Here is an 18,268-nt window from a genome sequence, read left to right as displayed (position 1 = left end):
CTAGAGACAGTCCCTACCCAACAGTGGGCTCACAGTCTAAAAGGGGAAGACAGAGAACAAAATCAAACATACTAACAAAATAAATAGAATAGATATGTACAAGTTAAATAAATAGAGTAATAAATATATACAAACATATATACAGGTGCTGTGGGGAAGGGAAGGAGGTAAGAAAGGGGGGATGGAGGGGGGACGAGGGGGAGAGGAAGGAAGGGGCTCAGTCTGGGAAGGCCTCCTGGAGGAGGTGAGCTCTCAATAGGGCCTTGGAGGGAGGAAGAGAGCTTGTACATATCTATTCTATTTATTTTATTTTGTTAGTATGTTTGGTTTTGTTCTCTGTCTCCCCCTTTTAGACTGTGAGCCCACTGTTGGGTAGGGCCTGTCTCCAGATGTTGCCGACTTGTAGTTCCCAAGCGCTTCGTCCAGTGCTCTGCACACAGTAAGCGCTCAATAAATACGATTGATGATGATGATAACTGGCGGAGGCGGAATTTGAACCCGCGATTTTTCCCACTAAGCCACGCTGCTTCTCTAACTCGAGGGGCTGCGCTCGTTTCCTGGGCCAGGGGGCGGGACGAACAGAAATCTGATTTCGTTTTCGAATCCAAGACAACAGCGGGGATGGAGACCTCGATTGGGACCGCCCTGCGCCTGCTCCTGCTCCTGCTCCTACTTTTTGGCCTGGGGGATGCCCGGCTGCTGGAGGGCCGGCCGAGTAAGGGCGGCGGGGGGGATCCCGCGGGGTGGGGGTGGGGGGTCCGGGCTGGATTTGGGGGTCAGGGGCGAATCGTCGGGGCAGCGACCAAACCCGGGCTGGGACGGCGGGGAAGGGGCGAGCAGGGGCACGCCTAGCCGGGGCGGGACCTACGGGGCAGGGGGCGGGGAGAGGAGCAGAGCGGGTTTGGAGGGGGCATCGAGGGAGGGGGCGGGGCACGAGGAGGAGAATCAATCATCAATCGTATCTATTGAGCTCTTACTGTGTGCAGGGCACTGGACTAAGCGCTTGGGGAGTACAAGTTGAAGCCGCTAGGGGGCGCCCGGAACGGGGGGGGCGAGGAGGAGAGGCCGCTAGGGGGCGCCCGGAGCGACGGGGGTGGCGAGGAGGAGAGGCCGCTAGGGGGCGCCCGGAGCCGTGGGGGTGGCGAGGAGGAGAGGCCGCTAGGGGGCGTCCGGAGCGGTGGGGGTGGCGAGGAGGTGAGGCCGCTAGGGGGCGCCTGGAGAAGTGGGGTGGCGAGGAGGTGAGGCCGCTAGGGGGCGCCCGGAGAAGTGGGGTGGCGAGGAGGTGAGGCCGCTAGGGGGCGCCCAGAGCGGCGGGGGGGGGTGGCGAGGAGGTGAGGCCGCTAGGGGGCGCCCGGAGAAGTTGGGGGGCGAGGGGGAGAGGCCGCTAGGGGGCGCCCAGAACGAGGGGGGCGAGGAGGAGAGGCCAATAGGGGGCGCCCGAGTGGGGTGGTGGTGGCGAGGAGGAGCGGCCGCTAGGGGGCGCCCAGAGCGGCGGGGGTGGCGAGGAGGTGAGACCGCTAGGGGGCGCACAGAGCGGCAGGGGGTGGCGAGGAGGAGAGGCCGCTAGGGGGCGCCCAGAGCGGCGGGGGGGGCTAGGAGGAGAGGCCGCTAGGGGGCGCCCGAGCTAGGGGGGGTGGCGAGGAAGTGAGGCCGCTAGGGGGCGCACAGAGCGGCGGGGGGGGCGAGGAAGAGAGGCCGCTAGGTGGCGCACAGAGCGATGGGGGTACGAGGAGGAGCGGCACTAGGGGGCGCCCGGAGAAGTTGGGGGGGCGAGGGGGAGAGGCCGCTAGGGGGCGCCCGAGTGGGGGGGGCTGGCGAGGAGGAGAGGCCGATAGGGGGCGCCCAGAGCGGCGGGGCGGGGGGGGGGGCGAGGAGGAGAGGCCGCTAGGGGGCGCCCAGAGCGGCGGGGGGGCGAGGAGGAGAGGCCGCTAGGGGGCGCCAAGGGCAGAGTTGGGGAGGGAGGGGAATATCAATAATTAATAATGGTGGTATGTGCCCAGCACTGTTCTAAGCGCTGGGATAGATAAAGAGCCCGGGCTTGGGTGTCAGAGGACGTGGGTTCTCATCCCAGGTCCACCAATTGTCTGCTGTATGGCCTTGGGCAAGTCATTGGACTTCTTTGTGCCTCAGGCACCTCATCTGTAAAGTGGGGATTAAGACTGTGAGCCCCATATGGGATAACCTGATTATCTTAATAATAATACTAATAAAAACTATGGTATCTGTTAAACACTTTCCTATGTGCCAAGCACCGTCCTAAACACTGAGGCCCAGAGAAGGTAAGTGAGATGCCCAAAGTTGCACAGCAGAGCCCGTTGCGGGGCGGGGGTGTCTAGTACAGGGCTGGGCCAGGGAAGGGGGTGACCGGGGGCAGAGCCATTGAGGGGGGTGTCTAATGCAGAGCTGAGGCGGGGGGAGTGGGAGAAAGCAGAGGTGGTGAGGGGGTGTCTAGTACAGGGCTGGGGAGGGGAAGGGGGGTGGCAGGGAACTGAGCTGGCGGGGGGAGGGGGTGTCTAGTGCCTCAGTGACCTCATCTGGAAAATGGGTGTTGAGACTGTGAGCCTCAGGGGGGACGAGGACCGTGTCCAACCCCATTTGCTAGTAGTAATAATAATAATAATGATGGCTTTTATTAAGCGCTTACTATGTGCAAAGCACTGTTCTAAGCGCTGGGGAGGTCACAAGGTGATCGGGTTGTCCCACGTGGGGCTCACGGTCTCAATCCCCCATTTTACAGATGAGGTCACTGAGGCCCAGAGAAGTTAAGTGACTCGCCCAAAGTCACACAGCTGACAATTGGTGGAGGCGGAATTCGAATCCATGACCTCTGACTCCAAAGCCCATGCTCTTCTCCACTGAGCCACGCTGCTTCTCTAATTAATATTAATTCATTCATTCAATCGTATTTATTGAGCGCTTACTGTGTGCAGTGCACTGGACTAAGCGCTTGGGAAGTACAAGTCGGCAACGTATAGGGACAGTCCCTACCCACAACGGGCTGACAGTCTAGAATGATGGTAATAATTAGCGCTTAGTACAATGCCTGGTACATAGCAAGGGCTTAACAAATACCATAAAAATAATAATTATAATTAGCGTTTGGCTATAATTGGTGCCTGGCACACAGTAAGTGTTTAACAAGTACCATAAAAATAATAATTATAATTAGCATTTGGCTATAATTGGTGCCTGGCACACAGTAAGTGTTTAACAAATGCCATGATAATAATACTAAGACTAATTAGTGCTTAGTACAGTGCCTGGCACATAATAGGCGCTTAATGAGTACCATAATATAACTGAGTAATTAGCGCCTAGTTCAGTGTCTGAACATTAGAACAGTGCCCAGCGCTTAAAACAGTGCTTGGCACATAGTAAGCGCTTAACAAACACCATCCCAGTTAATATAAAAATAATAATAATTAGCGCTTAGTACAGTGCCTGGCACGCAGTAAGCGCTCAACAAATATCGTGATAATAATGCTAAGCATAATTAGCGCCTACTACAGTGCTTGGCACACAGTAAGCGCTTAACAAATATCATGATAATAATGCTAAGCATAATTAGTGCCTACTACAGTGCTTGGCATATAGTAAGTGCTTAACAGATACCATCGTTATTATTACTGCATCTATCCCAGTGCTCAGAACAGTGCTTGGAGCATAGTAAGCGCTTAACAAATACCATCGTTGTTATTATTATTGTGTCTACCCCGGTGCTTAGAACAGTGCTTGGTGCGTAGTAAGCGCTTAACAAATACCATTGTTGTTATTATTATTGTATCTACCCTGGTGCTTAGAACACTGCTTGGCGCGTAGTAAGCGCTTAACAAATACCATCGTTGTTATTATTATTGTATCTACCCCAGTGCTTGGAGCATAGTAAGTGCTTAACAAGTACCATTGTTGTTATTATTATTGTATCTACCCCGGTGCTTAGAACAGTGCTTGGTGCGTAGTAAGTGCTTAACAAGTACCATCGTTGTTATTATTATTGTATCTACCCCAGTGCTTGGTGCATAGTAAGTGCTTAACAAATACCATCGTTATTATTATTGTGTCTACCCGGTGCTCAGAACAGTGCTTGGTGCGTAGTAAGCGCTTAACAAATACCATCGTTGTTATTATTATTGTGTCTACCCCGGTGCTTAGAAGAGTGCTTGGCACATAGTGAGCGCTTAAGAAGTCTCATTATTATTATCAGAGCAGGGAGGGGTTCGTGTCGGGGTGGGGTGTCTAGTACAGGGCTGGGGAGGGGGTGTCCGTGCTGTGTCCGTGACGGCGTCCGTGTCGTGTCCGTGTGCCAGGGTGGCACTCGCTGCGCTATTTCTACACCGGAGTGACCCGGCCCGGCCCCGGGGTGTCCGAGTTCACGGCCGTGGGCTACGTGGACGACGTGCCGTTCGTCGGGTTCGACGGCGGGAAGTACGAGCCGCGCACCGCCTGGATCCGGGACCACGAGGGGCCGGAATACTGGGACCGGGAGACGTGGAACGCGAGGGTCTGGGCGCAGACTTTCCGCGGGATCCTGCGGACCCTCCAGGGCTACCACGACCAGGGCGAGGACGGTGAGGACGGCTCCCACGCGGTCGGGGCGGGTGGGTGGTGTGGCCGCCTCCGGTCGTGACTGGCGGGCCGGGGGGGGGGTCCCGCAGGGTCCCACTCGCTTCAGCTGACGTACGGCTGCCGGCTGCGGGAGGACAACACCACCGGCGACGGGTATTGGAGATACGGCTACGACGGGCAGGACTACCTCACGCTGGACAAGGCCACGTCGACCTGGAAGGCGGGGGGCGTCGGGACCCTCGACGCCAGGCCCAAGTGGGAGGCCGGCGGGACCAAGGCCGAGCGACACGAGGCCTATTTGGAGGACGAGTGCGTCCACGCGCTCCGGAGATACCTGCGGATCGGCGGGCCCAGCCTCACCCGCGCAGGTAGCGTCCGTCCAACCCCCAGCCGTCCCCTCCCCGGAGCCCCCGGGCCGGTCGTCGCGGGGTCCGTCGTCCCTCCGGTCGGGTTTACTCCGGGAAAAGATTCGACTGTTCTATTGTGCTTTTCCAACCGCTTAGTTCGGTGCTCTGCACGCAGTAAGTGGTCAATAATAATAATGATGGCATTTAAGTGCTTACTATGTGCAAGATTGAATGATCTTCCTCCCCTAATAGAAATGAAAACTCCTTGTGAGCAGGGAGCTGGTCTTATCTGTTTTTCACTTCCCAAGTGCTCAGTTTATTACCTTCATCGCGTGCTGTGAGTGTTAAATAAATGTAACTACTCATATTATCAAGGAAGACTCATTCTCGAGTTTGAGACTCCGCCCAGGCCATTTAATGTGAAATCCCCTTCTAGACTGTGAGCCCACTGTTGGGTAGGGACCGTCTCTATATGTTGCCGATTTGTACTTCCCAAGCGCTTAGTACAGTGCTCTGCACATAGTAGGCGCTCAATAAATACGATTGATGATGATGATGATGATGATGATGAGTGCTCGAAGCCGGCCTGGATCCTCCGGCTGGGAATGATGGAATCGGACCCCGCTGCCCGTCGTGTCGGCTTTCGGAGCCGGATGAAGTGGGGCGGCCGGGGGCACCCGTAGCGCGCGCGCCGCTGGAGGTGAAATTCCTGGACCGGCGCGAGACGGACCGGGGCGGAAGCATTTAATAATAATAATGATGGCATTTGTTAAGCGCTTACTACGTGCGAAGCACTGTTCTAAGCGCTGGAGAGGGATACAAGGTGATCAGGTTGTCCCACGGGGGGCTGGCAGTCTTAATCCCCATTTTACAGCTAAGGTAACCGAGGCTCAGGGAAGTGACTTGCCCAAGGTCACACAGCCAACGTGTGGTGGAGTTGGGATTCGAACCCACGACCTTTGACTCCAAAGCCCGGGCTCTTTCCGCTGAGCCACGCGGCTTCTCGAAGGAAAATGCACTTTTCTCCCCGGTCTCCCGCTTGACAGGCGGGGATACTCACCACTATACTATCAATCAATCAATCGTATTTATTGTGGAGTTGGGATTTGAACCCACGACCTTTGACTCCAAAGCCCGGGCTCTTTCCGCTGAGCCACGCGGCTTCTCGAAGGGAAATGCACTTTTCTCCCCGGTCTCCCGCGTGACAGGCGGGGATACTCACCGCTATACTATCAATCAATCAATCAATCAGTCGTATTTATTGAGCGCTTACTGTGTGCAGAGCACTGTACTAAGCGCTTGGGAAGTACAAATTGGCAACATCTAGAGACAGTCCCCACCCAACAGTGGGCTCACAGTCTAAAACTAACTGTCTCGGCATTTGCCGAGGACGCTTTCGTTAATCAAGAACGGAAGCCGGGGGGTTGAAGACGGTCGGATGCCGTCGTAGTTCCGACCGTAAACGAGGCCGATCCAAGATCCGGCGGCGTTATTCCCGCCGAGAGCTCACCTCCTCCAGGAGGCCTTCCCAAACTGAGCCCCCTCCTTCCTCTCCCTCTCCACCCCCCCCCGCCTTACCTCCTTCCCTTCCCCACAGCGCCTGTATATATGTATATATATTCGTACGTATTTATTACTCTATTTATTTTACTTGTCATACATATTTATTACTCTATTTTACTTGTACATATTTATTCTATTTATTTTATTTTGTTAATTTGTTGTCTGTCTCCCCCTTCTAGACTGTGAGCCCGCTGTTGGGTAGGGACCGTCTCTAGATGTTGCCAACTTGGACTCCCCAAGCGCTTAGTCCAGTGCTGTGCACACAGTAAGCGCTCAATAAATACGATTGAATTTACGGAGCAGTGCTTTGCACATAGTAAGCGCTTAATAAATGCCATTATTATTATTATTACGGAGCGCTTCCTGTGCGCGGAGCACCGTACTGAGCACTCGGGAGGGGACAGCGTGACGGTAAACGGGCCCGTCCCACGGTCTACATCCCGCCCCAGCCCGACGGGAGACCCCGGGCGCGGTCGCCCCAGGCCTCAGTCTCCTCCTCCGGAAAATGGGGACCCGACGATCCCGGCTCTCGAGACGGGACTCGGCGGAGAGGAGGCGTTCAACACATACCACGCTTACTTTTGTTTGCGACTCCAGGGAGCTGGTGTTCTAATTCTTAACTGCACCCCAAGGACCAAGTCTATTATCATTATTATTATTATTATCATCGTTAGCTGCTAACACTATCATCATCAACACTAGCTCCACACCTGTTAACACTATTATTATCTTCAGTAGCTCTCCACCTGCCAACATTATTATTGTTGATGATAATAATAATAATGATGATATTTGTTAGGCGCTTACTATGTGCCAGGAACTGTTCTAAGCGCTGGTAATCAGGTTGTCCCCCGTGGGGCTCACAGTCTTAATCCCCCTTTTATAGATGAGGTAATTGAGGCATAGAGAAGTGAAGTGACCTGCGTAAAGTCCGCACAGCTGAGAAGTGGCGGAGCTGAGATTGGAACCCATGACCTCTGACTCCCAAGCCCGTTCTCTCTCCACTAAGTCAAGCTGCTTCTATCATTATTAATGTTATAATTTAATATATAATAGAATATTATGCTTTTAATCAGTTGGACACGGTCCCTGTTCCACTTAGGGTTTCCGGTCTTAATCTCCATTTTAAGGATGAGGAAACTGAGGCCCAGAGAAGTGAAGTGACTTGCCCAAGGTCACACGGCAGAAAAGTGGCAGAGCGGGGACGGGAACCCAGGTCCACTGAGTCACTTCGGCCCGTGCTCTTTCCGCTAGGCCCCGCGGCTTCCCAGGGGAATAATAATAATAATAATAATAATAATAATGATGGCATTTGTTAAGCGCTTACTATGTGCAGAGCACTGTTCTAAGCGCTGGATACAAGGTGATCAAGTTGTCCCACATGGGGCTCGCAGTCTTAATCCCCATTTTACAGATGAGGTCACTGAGGCTCAGAGAAGTTAAGTCACTTGCCCAAGGTCACACAGCAGACGTGTGGCGGAGCCGGGTTTCGAACCCATGACCTCTGACTCCAAAGCCCTTCTCCGCTGAGCCACGCTCCTCCTCTAAGTGGAATCCCACTCCCTCCTACTTAGACCATGAGCCCCATGTGGGACGGGGACTGTGTCCAGCCGGTTTTCCTCGGATCTATCCCAGCGCTTAGAACAGCGCCTGGACACACAATCAAGGGCTTAACAATCACCATTAAAAAAGAAGTGACTTGCCCAAGGTACGAGTCAGCCAGTTGCATTTATTGAACGCTATGTGCAAAGCACTGTAGTAAAGCGCTTGGGAGACGACTACAATATAACAATAGACACATTTTTCTGCCCACAATAAGGAGATAGAGAGAAGGAAGAGTTTGATTTGGGGTGTAGTGAGAGAAGAGGGTGGATGAGGAGGAGGGAGAGAGGTGTCCGAGGGCTCGGCCCCCGAGGGATCAGGCCGGAGGGAAGGACGCCCTGAGCTGGGGATGGAGAAGGCTCCTGTTAATCATCAATCGTACTTATTGAGCGCTTACTATGTGCAGAGCACTGTACTAAGCGCTTGGGAAGTACAAATTGGCAACATATAGAGACGGTTAATCGTGTTGTCCGCCTCCGTCCCCCTCCTTCACTCCCCGGGCTGTCAGCTCCGGGGGCAGAAACTGGGGGGCAGGGGGTTCTTCCCTAATCCCCGTCCGCACGCCAAACCCCAGACAGACGCTGGGCCCGCCCAGGGGTGGGGGAGACTTCTGTCTCGGGGCCCCTCGACTTGGGGGCGGGAGACCCCTCCGGGGACGGGGACCCTTCTCTGACGGCCCCTGCGGACACCCCCTTCATTCCAGGCCGGCCCCCGCTCTGACCCCAGCCCCGCGTCCCCCGCACCGAGGGGTCCCTCTGGGGTCAGAGTCCCCCCGTCCTGACCTCGGTCTCCCCCGCAGATCCCCCCACGGTGCAGGTGCTCCGTCACCACGGCCCCGACGGGGACGACGTCACCCTGCGGTGCCGGGCCCTCGGCTTCTACCCGGCGCACATCAGGATGAGATGGCTGCGGGATGGGAAGGACCTGATCTGGGACACGGAGGACGGGGACACGCGGCCCGGCGGGGACGGAACCTTCCAGAAATGGGTGTCACTCAGAGTGCCACAGGGAGAGGAGCAGAAATACGTCTGCATCGTGGACCACGACGGTCTGGCCCAGCCCCTCGCCGTGCGCTGGGGTAAGGGGCCGAAGTCCGGGGGGGCGGGGGAGCAGGGCGGCGGGGAGCTGTGGGGGCCCGGCTCCTCCATGAGGAGGGGACTCGGGCACCGGGAGCCGCTTTGGGCAGCGCAGGGGGTCGTGGCCTCGCTCCTGGGCTGACCCTCTCTCTCCTCGTCCAGCTCCAGACCCGTCCTCATCCATCGGGCTCATCGTTGGGGCTGTGGTTGCCCTCGTCATCATCACCTCACTCGTGGCTGGGTTTGTCATCTGGAAGAAGAAGAAATCAGGTAGGAGGGAGGGGAGAGGAGGAGGTGGGATGGAGCCGGGAGGGCAGAGGGAGGGAGGTCTGGGTCTCACTGGCCGGTGCCTGGGCCCCCAGGGGTCTGATCCGCCCGGTCCCCCGTCCCTCTCTCCCCTTCCTGCCCTCTGCCCCCGCCTTTCCTGAACCAGGCAGGGGGAAAGGCTGGAAGTCCAGTGGTTCCAGCCCCGGCCCCCGCGCTGCCCCTGTCCGTCGTCCGGGCCCGGGCCCAGCTGCGGCAGGGTGGGGATTAGCCGTTAGTTCTCTAGGTCCAGACCTGCCCTAGCCGGGGCCAGGCCTGGCGTCTGCCGCCTCGGCCTCCTGGAGGGTCAGGGGTCACGCGCCGGAGCTGCCCAAGGACGATTCTGGGCAACGGAGGCCTCTGCCTTCCGGGAAATGCAGTTCCCAGGCAAACTCCCTTCTTCCCTCCAGACCTCTGATCCTAAATCTGGCTCCAGCTGTACCTAGACCATGCCCCTTCCAGGCCTACCCACACCACTGAGCCCCCGGCCCCCTCCTCTCCATTTCTCTTTCTACTAGCCCCCCTCCCCGCTGCTTCTTACTGTGTTGTTTTTTTTTCCCAGGTACAAAAGGAGGGAATTACACCCCCTGCAAGTGAGTGTGGAGGTGATAGGGTGGAGGGGAGACAGAGGGGGAGATGGAGAGAAGGGGGAGGGCCGGGGTCCTGGGTTCAAGACAGATCAACTCCCAGCTCCTGACTCTGACCCGTCTCTCTCTCCCCAGGCTCTGACTCCTCCATTCCCATGAAAGGTGAGTTGGGGTGTGCGGAGGGGGCTTGTGGCTTGCAGGGTGTGTTGAGGGGAGGAATTTGGGGGTATCTGGAGCGACGCTCGCGCGGAGGCCGGAGGGAGCCGTGATCCTTCACTGTCCATTTCCAGCCTCAGCCTGAGGGAGCTGCCAGCGTGGGACAGAGGAGTCCGACTGCCCCCGCCCTTCCTGCTGACCGCGTTTTTCACCCTCCCAACCTAAAGACCTGGACACCCCGTCAACTCTCCTCACCCATGTCCAGGCACCCCCTGCTCCTCCCCAAGCCGTAGTGCCCCTGGACTAAGTTTCTAAAAGAGGCCGTCCATTCTCCCCATCGCCCAGCTGTCCCCTTTCCCCATGCTCCCTTCCTACACTGCTTTAGCACCTAGTGCAGCGCCTGGAAGGTGGAACGCGCTTAACAGATGCCATTATTATTATTATTCCCACCCCTTCCCTCCCTCCCCCGACCCTTGATTGCACTGAATCGTTAGGATGGTTTCCCGGCTACTTGCATTCTGCGCATTAGCTTTTCCCCGATCCCAGATTCATTCATTCAGTCAATCGTATTTGTTGAGCACTTACTGTGTGCAGAGCACTGTACTGAGTGCTTGGGAAGTACAAAGATAACAAGGAATCTGATCCATCCCGCTCCCCGGACTGACCCCTGTGTCTAGGGAGATTACTGGCCTGCTTGGAGAGGTTTTGCTCCCGCATAAACGCAGCTCTGACCCCACTTTTTCAAGGTCAGCTTCTTCTGAATCGATTTATCTGTCCAGCTTGTGAGCCAGGAGCTGTGATTTTTCATCTTCTATTCATTCGTCCACTCAGTTGTATTTATTGAGCGCTTACTGTGTGCAGAGCACTGTACTAAGCGCTTGGAAAGTACAAGTTGGCCATCACAGCAAATAAAGTGGATTGATATAACTCCTCCTCCTGTCTGTTGTCGTTCACTGTGGGCCCAGAGGGATGGGGGGAATGGGAGGTGGTTCCTGGTTCCCCTGTGGCCAGGGGAGTCACATATGTGTGCGTGTGTGTGTGAGAGAGAGAAGGAGGAAGCAGGAGAGATACATCTCCCCTCTGCCCCCAATCCTTTTCATTCATTCATTCGTATTTATTGAGGGCTTGCTGTGTGCAGCGCATGGTACTGAGCGCTTGGGAAAGTATACAACAATACAGATAACAACAATAAACAAACACATTCCCTGCCCACTCCAGCTGACAGTCTAGAGAGGGGGAGACAGTCATGAGGTCAAATAAATGAAGTCAGAGATAGGGATATAAGTGGTGTGGGGCTGGGAGGGGGCAATCAATCAATCAATCGTATTTATTGAGCGCTTACTGTGTGCAGAGCACTGTACTAAGCGCTTGGGAAGTACAAGTTGACAACATATAGAGACAGTCCCTACCCAACGGTGGGCTCACAGTTTAAAGACAAAGAGCTCGGGCTTTGAAGTCAGAGGTCGTGGGTTCAAATCCCGCATCCACCAATCAATCAATCAATCGTATTTATTGAGCACTCACTGTGTGCAGAGCACTGTACTAAGTGCTTGGGAAGTACAAGTCAGCTGTGTGACTTTGGGCAAGTCACTTAACTTCTCTGTGCCCCAGTTCCCTCATCTGTAAAATGGGGATGAAGACTGTGAGCCCCCAGTGGGACAACCCGATCACTTTGTAACCTCCCCAGCGCTTTGAACAGTGCTCTGCACATAGTAAGCGCTTAATAAATGCCATTATTATTATTATAGGAAGCACTCAACAAATTCTATAAAACAAATAAAAGTCCAACCTGATTACCTTGTATCTCTACCTTAGTGCTTAGAACAGTGCCTTACTCTATTTATTTATTTATTTATTTTACTTGTACATATCTATTCTATTTATTTTATTTTGTTAGGATGTTTGGTTTTGTTCTCTGTCTCCCCATTTTAGACTGTGAGCCCACTGTTGGGTAGGGACTGTCTCTATATGTTGCCAACTTGTACTTCCCAAGCGCTTAGTCCAGTGCTCTGCACACAGTAAGCGCTCAATAAATACGATTGATGATGCCTGGAATGTAATAAACACTTAACAAATTCCTTTTTTTTTAAAAAGAAAAAGAACCTAGTTTCTAATGCTGTCTCTGTCACTTCTCTGCCGTGTGATCTTGGGCAAACCACTTCACTTCTCCATGCCTGTTAGAAAAAAAGACTGTGAGCCCCCTGTGGGACAACCTGATCACCTTGTAAGCTCCCCAGCGCTTAGAACAGTGCTTTGCAATCAATCAATCAATCGTATTTATTGAGCACTTACTGTGTGCGGAGCACTGTACTAAGCGCTTGGGAAGTACAAGTTGGCAACATATAGAGACAGTCCCTACCCAACGGTGGGCTCACAGTCTAAAAGGGGACACATAGTAAGCATTTAATAAATGGAGTTATTATTATTATTATTATTAATAAAGAAAAGGGGATTAGGGCTGTGAGCCCCATGTGGCACAGCGACTGGGTCCAACCTGATTAACTTGTATCAGTCGATCCATCAATGATATTTACTGAGTGCTTTTATCATGCAAAGCGCTCTACTAAGCACAGAGAGGTTCTGTGTCTACTCCAGCACTTAGTACAGAGAAGCAGCATGGCTCAGTGGAAAGAGCCCGGGCTTGGGAGCCAGAGGTAGTGGGTTATCATCATCATCATCATCAATCGTATTTATTGATTGATGATTTATTGATTGATTGATTGTTAGGCAACCACTGGAGATTTTTGAAAGATTCTGAAAGAAAGATTTTGAAAAAAAGAGCATAAGTGTCCTTTTTCTGTTTTTAATGTTATTTGTGAAGCCCTTATTACGTGTCAAACAGTGGTGTGACCGCTGCGGTCGATACTGTGGTGAGCCAGAGTAACTCCATCTTGTATTATTTGACCCCGGGAGCAACACGGCCAAAAGTGACTCCATCTTCTATTATTTATTTTGAAAGAGCATGAGTGCCCTTTTTTTCTTTTTAATGTTATTCGTTAAGCACTTATTACGTGTCAAACAGTGTTGTGACCGCTGCGGTCCGATACTGTGGTGAGCCAGAGTAACTCCATCTTGTATTATTTGACCCCGGGAGCAACACGGCCAAAATCAATCAATCAATCAATCAATCGTATTTATTGAGCGCTTACTGTGTGCAGAGCACCGTACTAAGCGCTTGGGAAGTTCAAGTTGGCAACATATAGAGACAGTCCCTACCCAACGGTGGGTTCACAGTCCCTCTTCTATTATTTGACCTCGGGAGCAACAAGGCCAAAGGACAATTTAGAGGAGAAACTGTATTATCTTGCTGAGGAGTTCTGAGGACCTGAATTGTTTTGCAGAGGGCTTAAGGAGGGGCTAAATTGCTCTGCCGGGCAGGATATGGACTTTTGGGTGGGGTTTTGCCTGAGGGGGAATAAATCCGGGAGGAGAGGTCGCCTCTGGTTTACCCTGTAATGAGCGGAAGGCAGCAAGCTAACCTGAGCAGCCCCCCTGCTGCAACCCTCCACAAAACAATGGATAAAAGGGGAAAAGAACTGGGCCTCTTTGCCCGGCCTGAAACCATCTAAAAACTATGCGCTAAAACCCCCTACGGCAGTCCCAGCACCTAAAACTTAAACCAGGACAACGATGAGCTGCTCACAAGACCTTACGGAGTTTATTACAGGGCCCGGAACATAGTAAACGCTGGATTAAGCGCCAGGTAGTGTAAAATAGAACTAGCAGACACATTCCGCGCCTACCCCAGCGCTTACTACAGTGCCAGGCCCCTACTAAGCGCTTAAGAAATACCATTAAAAAAAAGAATAAGAAGGATGAAGTAATGAGTAAACCAAGAAGCCAATGGACACGCTCCGGGGCTACTACAGCATCATAAACAATGAGCCGCGGGCAGTTGAAACTCCTCAACGTGGAATCATCTTCGCCAAGACTTGGGGAAAACCAGTGGGATTGGTAAATAGAGGTGTTGTGCTTTTCGTGTGTGTGTATGTGTGTGTGTGCATGAATAATAATAATAGCATTTATTAAGCGCTTACTATGTGCAAGGCACTGTTCTAAGTGCTAGGGACGTTACAAGGTGATGAATGAATGTGCCTACCCTCTTAGTATAAAATAGAGCTTCCATTCATTCATTCAATCGAATTTATTGAGCGCTTACTGTGTGCAGGGCACTGTACTGAGTGCTTGGAAACATGGCCTAATGGTAAGAGCACGGGTTTGAGAGTCAGAAGAAGTGGGTTCTAAGCCCGGCTCCGCCACTTGTATGCCGTGTGACCTTGGGGAAGTCACTTCCCCGTGGGACAACCTGATCACCTTGTGTCCCCCTCAGCGCTTAGAACAGTGCTTTGCACATAGTAAGCGCTTAACAAACACCATCATCATCATTATTATTATTCTCTGGGCCTCAGTTCCCTCATCTGGCAAATGGGGATTAAGACTGTGAGCCCCACGTGGGACAACCTGATGACCTTGTATCTACCCCAGCACGTAGAACAATGTTTGGCACATAGTGAGCGTTTAACAAATACTATAATCTTTATTATTAGTACAATACAGCAATAAAGAGAGACAATCCCTGCCCGCACAGGCTTAGAGTCTAGAGGGGGCTGTTACACTTTCTGCTGTAACAGTTGTGTTTGATTTCACTTTTAACAATGATTATAATACTTGTTAAGCCTTTACTATTTGCCAAGTACTGTTCTAAACGTTGGGGTAGATACAAAGTAATCTGGTCGGACACAGTCCCTGTCCCACATAGGGCTCGCGGTCTTAATCCCCATTTTACAGATGACGAGCTGAAGTCCAGAAAATAATAATTATGGTATTTGTTCAGCGTTTACTATGTGCCAAGCACTCTTCTAAGCGCTGAGGTACACTGTTACCTTGTATCTATCCCTGCGCTTAGAACAGTGCTTGGCACATAGTAGGCGCTTAACAAATACCATCATTATTATTACACAAGGTAATTAGGTTTTCCCACGAGGGGCTCACAGTAAGCCCCCCTTTTCCTCAGCTCCTTTTCCCCTAAACGTGCCCCTGACACGTTCTCTTTGCTCTTCCCCCCTCTCCCTGCCCCACAGCACTTCTGTATATATGTACATGTCTATAATTCTATTTATTTATATTAATGCCTATTGTTTGGATGTGTATATATCTATAATTATATTTATTTATATTAATTCCTATTTACCTGTTTTGATGTGTATGTATCTATAATTCCATTTATTTGTATTGATGCCTGTTTACTTGTTTTGATGTCCCTCTCCGCCCTTCTAGACTGTAAGCCCAGTGTGGGCAGGGGTTGTCTCTTTATTGGTGAATTGTACTTCCCAAGCACTTAGTACAGTGCTTTGCACAAAGTAAGCGCTCAACGAATACGATTGAATGAATTAATCCCCATTTTACAGATAATAATAATAATAATAATGATGGCATTTGTTAAGCACTTGCTATGTGCAAAGCACTGTTTTAAGTGCTGAGAAGGATATAAGGTTATCAGGTTGTCCCATGTGGGGCTCACAGTCTTCATCCCCATTTTACAGATGAGGGAACTGAGGCACAGAGAAGTCAAGTGACTTGCCCAAAGTCACACAGTTGACAAGTGGTGGAGCCAGGATTAAAACCCATGACCTCTGACTCCCAAGCCCGGGCTCTTTCCACTGAGCTACGAAGGGACCTGAAGTCCAGAGAAGTGACAAGTCCAAGGTCACACAACAGACATATGGCGGAGCCGGCATTAGAACCCAGAACCTCTGATTCCCAGGCCTGTGCTCTATCCACTAGGCCATGCTGCTTCTAGAGCCTGGGCTTGGGAGTCAGAGGTCATGGGTTTGAATCCTGGCTCCGCCACTTGCCTGCTGTGTGACTTTGGGCAAGTCACTTCGCTTCTCTGTGCCTCAGTTCCCTCACCTGTAAAACGGGAATGAAGACTGTGAGCCCCACGTGGGACTTACCAAACACCATCATTATTATTCTCTGTGCCTCAGTTACCCCATCTGTAACTTGGGGATTAAGTCTGTGAGCCCCAAGTGGGACATGGACCTTGTACCTACCCCAGCGCTTAGTACAGTGCCTGGTCCATACTAAGGGCTTAACAAATACAATTAAAAAAAAGAAGAAAAAAGGATGAATTAATGAAGTAATGAGTAAACCAAGAAGCCAGCTCCAATGCGGCTGCGCAGTCACGACCAAGGTCCAAGGGGGAGGTGTTTGATGACGTCATTTATGATGACGTCACCAAGGCCCAGCCTATCTCTCTCTGCTGCCGCCCTGTGGTCGCTGGCGGAAGGGCCGGTGGCTGGACTCATGGGAGAGTTTGTTTAAAGGTTTGAAGGCGGTGAGAGGGCGTCGTCAATGAAAGCCCATTTTAGTATTTTTCATGGTATTTATTAAGCGATTACTACGTGTCAAACACTGCCCTAAGCACTGGGGTAGATCCAAGGTATACAGCTTCTCTGTGCCTCAGTTGCCTCGTCTGTAAAGTGGGGATTCAGACTGTGAGCCCCATGTGGGACAGGGGCTGTGTCCAACCTGATTAGCTTATATAATAGTAGTATTAATGGTATTTATTAATCAATCAATCAATCGTATTTATTGAGCGCTTACTGTGTGCAGAGCACTGGACTAAGCGCTTGGGAAGTACAAGTCGGCAACATATAGAGACAGTCCCTACCCAACAGTGGGCTCACAGTCTAGAAGGGGGAGACGGAGAACAAAACCAAACATACTAACAAAATAAAATAAATAGAATAGATATGTACAAGTAAGATAAATAAATAAATAAGCGCTGACTATGTGCAAAGCACTGTTCTAAGCTTGTATCTACCCCAGCTCATAGTACAGAGCCTTGGCACATAGTAAGCGCTTAATAAATACAATTTAAAAAAAGGGGATGGGGTCGGACACAGTCCTCGTCCCACATGGGGCTCACTGCCTAGGTATTGAACCCCCATTTTATTCATTCATTCATTCAACCGTATTTATTGAGCGCTTACTGTGTGCAGAGCATTGCACTAAGAGCTTGGAAAGTCCAATTTAGCAATAGAGACGATCCCCGCCCACAACAGGTTTATAGTCTAGAAGGTGGGAGACAGACATCGAAACAAATAAACAGGCATCTATATAACCAAATAGAATTTTACAGATGAGGTAACTGAGGTACAGAGATGTTAAGTGACTTGCCCAAAGCCACACAGCAAACTGGCAAAGCCCCTCTTCCCTACTCCCTTCCCCTCCCCACTACGCTAGTGTATATTTGTACATATTTATTACTCTATTTTATTAATGATGTATATATATCTATAATTCTACTTCTCTATTTTGATGGTACTTGTGTACTTGTTTTGTTGCCTGCCTCCCCCTTCTAGACTGTGAGCTCGTTGTTGGGTGGGGACTGTCTCTGTTGCCAAATTGTACTTCCCAAGCGCTTAGTACGGTGCTCTGCACCCAGTAAGCGCTCAATAAATACGATTGAGTGAATGAATAAATGCCATTATTATTATTATTCTGACGACTTGACACTTGTCCTCATGTTCTGTTTTGCTGTCTTGTCTCCCCCTTCTAGACTGTGAGCCCGCTGTTGGGTAGGGCCCGTCTCTAGATGTTGCCAACTTGGACTTCCCAAGCGCCTAGTCCAGTGCTCTGCACACAGTAAGTGCTCAATAAATACGATTGAATGAATGAATAAATGCCGTTATTATTATTATTATTATTATTTGTTCTGACGACTTGACACCTGTCCTCGTGTTCTGTTTTGCTGCCTCCCCCTTCTAGACTGTGAGCCCGCTGTTGGGTAGGGCCTGTCTCTAGATGTTGCCAACTTGGACTTCCCAAGCGCTTAGTCCAGTGCTCTGCCCACAGGAAGCGCTCAATAAATACGACTGAATGAATGAATAAATGCCATTATTATTATTATTTTTCTGACGACTTGACACCTGTCCTCATGTTCTGTTTTGCTGCCTCCCCCTTCTAGACTGTGAGCCCGCTGTTGGGTAGGGCCTGTCTCTAGATGTTGCCAACTTGGACTTCCCAAGCGCTTAGTCCAGTGCTCCGCCCACAGGAAGCGCTC

General features: G+C 51.5%; 1 protein-coding gene across 1 annotated transcript; it reads left to right on the top strand.

The window, feature by feature from the left end:
- Positions 1 to 590: 590 nt before the first annotated feature.
- LOC119922253 (BOLA class I histocompatibility antigen, alpha chain BL3-7-like) lies at positions 591 to 11,131 on the top strand. Its single transcript, XM_038742216.1, has 8 exons — positions 591 to 715; positions 4,308 to 4,568; positions 4,656 to 4,934; positions 8,878 to 9,156; positions 9,317 to 9,424; positions 10,020 to 10,050; positions 10,180 to 10,206; positions 10,335 to 11,131. The coding sequence occupies exons 1-7, from the start codon at positions 622 to 624 to the stop codon at positions 10,184 to 10,186; spliced, it is 1,059 nt and encodes a 352-aa protein (XP_038598144.1). The 5' UTR covers positions 591 to 621; the 3' UTR covers positions 10,187 to 10,206; positions 10,335 to 11,131.
- The last annotated feature ends 7,137 nt before the right edge of the window (positions 11,132 to 18,268 follow it).

This window comes from Tachyglossus aculeatus, unplaced genomic scaffold (assembly GCF_015852505.1).
Source record: "Tachyglossus aculeatus isolate mTacAcu1 unplaced genomic scaffold, mTacAcu1.pri scaffold_101_arrow_ctg1, whole genome shotgun sequence".
In the NCBI taxonomy this organism is placed as follows: domain Eukaryota; kingdom Metazoa; phylum Chordata; class Mammalia; order Monotremata; family Tachyglossidae; genus Tachyglossus; species Tachyglossus aculeatus.
This window is presented reverse-complemented; position numbering and strand designations above follow the sequence as displayed.

What these genes read in the sequence shown, in the direction of transcription:
- LOC119922253 (XM_038742216.1), top strand. Translation starts at nt 622, where the DNA reads ATGGAGACCTCGATTGGGACCGCCCTGCGCCTGCTCCTGCTCCTGCTC. An exon ending in GCCCAGCCTCACCCGCGCAG is followed by an intron (nt 4,935 to 8,877) that starts GTAGCGTCCGTC and finishes TCTCCCCCGCAG; the next exon opens with ATCCCCCCACGGTGCAGGTG. An exon ending in CTGGAAGAAGAAGAAATCAG is followed by an intron (nt 9,425 to 10,019) that starts GTAGGAGGGAGG and finishes TTTTTTTCCCAG; the next exon opens with GTACAAAAGGAGGGAATTAC.